The 2,597-nt window shown below is 39.3% G+C and overlaps 1 protein-coding gene across 1 annotated transcript; it reads left to right on the top strand.

Annotated features, from left to right (window-relative positions):
* Positions 1-1,198: 1,198 nt before the first annotated feature.
* Positions 1,199-2,122, top strand: LOC118710364 (olfactory receptor 7A10-like). Its single transcript, XM_036422844.1, has one exon. It carries the CDS (start codon positions 1,199-1,201, stop codon positions 2,120-2,122), a length of 924 nt encoding a protein of 307 aa, XP_036278737.1.
* Positions 2,123-2,597: the final 475 nt, after the last annotated feature.

The following is a 2,597-nucleotide window of genomic DNA, read 5'->3' as shown; positions in this document are numbered from 1 at the left end:
TCCACTTTCTTGCTCTTTCTCTCTCTGCATGTTTGTTTAACTTATTGTTCATGTTTCTTTAAATACAAGATAGAAAGTGGGCATTGTAAACCTTATTTGTCCATGAGAAGTGTACTATGAGAATATCCATATACTATTTCTAAATTCTTTTTGGAAAAGATAGTTGATCTGGACATCTAGAGTTGTATCTTCTTATAGTCCAAATAGTATCAGTGTGAGAAGGACAAAGAAATAACAGTTGGGGAAAGGCCATGGTGTGCTATTTTTGTGTGTGTGTGTGTGTGTCTGTGTGTGTGTGTGTGTGTGTGTGTGTGTGTGTGTGTGTGTTGTAATCTGAGAGCAATGCCTGGATTGATATATTCCAATATGACTCTAATATCAAGAGGAGATATAAGGAGGAGATTCTTTTCAATTCACAAGATGCTCCTGCAACCAGATTAATGAAGTGCTAGATTTGCAAAGTGTGCACAAGGCACTCCCCATGACCTGAAGTTACAACAGCAGCACACAAGTGACCATTTTTCTAAATATTCTCTGACATCTCTGATCCTGCTTTGCTGTGTTCATTCTGCTTGATACTCTGACTCATTTTGAGCCCTGGTTTTCTAAACAATCATCTTCCTCAAGGTCTTTGCACAGCCTGTTCCTTTTGCCTGGAAAACACTTATGCTTCATTCTCCCAGTTAGTGATCTATGAGGTATCTGTTTAAGTGTCATCTTTGGCAAGTCTTGGCTACACTCTATAAAAAAGAACACCCTCTCTCCACTCTCTTCTTTAATGAGATTTACTTTTGTTTATAGCAGCTGCCCCACTGCATATGTTTTATTATTTTTATTTGATTATATTCTTTCTCCATGATTAGTTTGTAAGGACTTTGTTTTTCAGCATACCATTCTCTAAAATGTGCCTGAAATGGTCTGTAGTCAATATACTGCATATTCCCTAAATGAATGAGTGATATCCTCAATAAAACAGCAATAAACATTATGTTTGAAGAACAGGTAGATTGTAGGAAAGGATATTCTCATGACAAATGCTAATAGAGATACCATAATGGGGACCAAGTTAAACACCAAACATGGAAATTACATTCTTGGTTCCAAAACATAAATATGTCATTTATTCTCAGTTTCAAATCCTGCTAATATGAAAACTTGTTTTCCATTTTTTCTATTTTCTGGTAGTCACTTATGACACATGGAACCAGGCAATGGTACACAAATTTCAGAGTTTGTTCTTCTGGGACTTTCACAGGCACTGGAACTGCAGCCCCTCATATTTGGGTTTTTCCTCTCCATGTACCTGATCACTGTGTTGGGAAACCTGCTCATCATCCTGGCCATCAGCTCAGACTCCCACCTCTACACGCCCATGTACTTTTTCCTCTCCAACCTGTCCTTGGTAGACATCTGTTTCACCTCCACCACCGTCCCAAAGATGCTGTGTAACATTCAAACACAGAGCAAAGAAATCACCTATGAAGGCTGCATTACCCAGATGTATTTTTTCATACTTTTTGCTGGGTTGGACGAATTTATTCTGACAGTAATGGCCTATGACCGTTTTATAGCTATCTGCCACCCTCTTCATTACATGGTCATCATGAACCCCCGGCTCTGTGGACTGCTGGTTCTGGTTTCCTGGATCATGAGTGTCTTGCATTCCTTGCTACATAGCTTAATGGTGTTGAGGCTGTCCTTCTGTTCAGACTTGGAAATCCCCCACTTTTTCTGTGAAGTCAATCAGATGGTCCAACTTGCCTGTTCTGACACCTACCTTAACAACATCCTGATGTATTCTTCAGCTGGGCTGTTGGCTGTTGGTCCCTTTGCTGGGATCCTTTACTCTTACTCTAAGATACTTTTCTCTATATGGGGAATCCCATCAGCTCAGGGGAAGTATAAAGCATTTTCTACCTGTGCGTCTCACCTCTCAGTTGTCTCCTTATTTTATGGTACGAGTCTAGGAGTTTATCTCAGCTCTACTGCTACCCACAGTGCACACTCAAGTGCAACAGCCTCGGTGATGTACACTGTGGTCACACCCATGCTGAACCCTTTCATCTACAGTCTCAGGAACAAGGACATAAAAGGGTCCCTGAAAAGATTTCTTGGCAGGTAAGCTCTTCAAGGAACAACTGTACTGGGCTGTATGGGTACAAATCAGCAGAGCTAGAAGTTCTGCCACAAATTAATCCAATATTTGGACCCTATATAAAAGGAAACTCTCATTTATCTCCTAGGTTAACACAAATTACTTTAGCATAATTCAATATTTTATCACTTTTCATCCCAAGTAATTTTTCTATTGTTTTCCTGTAAGAAATTATACTACCCCTGTGGACAAAATTATAGTTGGATACTAAGGTCATTTGCGTTATTTTATTTTACAGCAAAATTTTAACCACAATTTTCACTTATATGTTCATTATTCTTTCCTTTCTTTTTTATTATTTTTTCCCTATTTATTAAGGTATTACATATTTGTTCTTGACACCCCCCCCCCCAAATTGTCTTCCCACTCTCCCTACTCATGCCCTCACCCCCCTGGTGTCTGTGTCCATTGGTTAGTCTTAGACACATGCATATCTTTGGTT

This window comes from Pipistrellus kuhlii, unplaced genomic scaffold (genome assembly GCF_014108245.1).
Source record: "Pipistrellus kuhlii isolate mPipKuh1 unplaced genomic scaffold, mPipKuh1.p scaffold_m20_p_73, whole genome shotgun sequence".
In the NCBI taxonomy this organism is placed as follows: Eukaryota; Metazoa; Chordata; class Mammalia; order Chiroptera; family Vespertilionidae; genus Pipistrellus; species Pipistrellus kuhlii.
Note: the sequence above shows the minus strand (reverse complement) of the source record. Positions and strands in the feature narration are given on the sequence as shown.

Excerpts from the sequence above, each read along its gene's own strand:
- LOC118710364 (XM_036422844.1), top strand. The coding sequence starts at position 1,199 with ATGGAACCAGGCAATGGTACACAAATTTCAGAGTTTGTTCTTCTGGGA.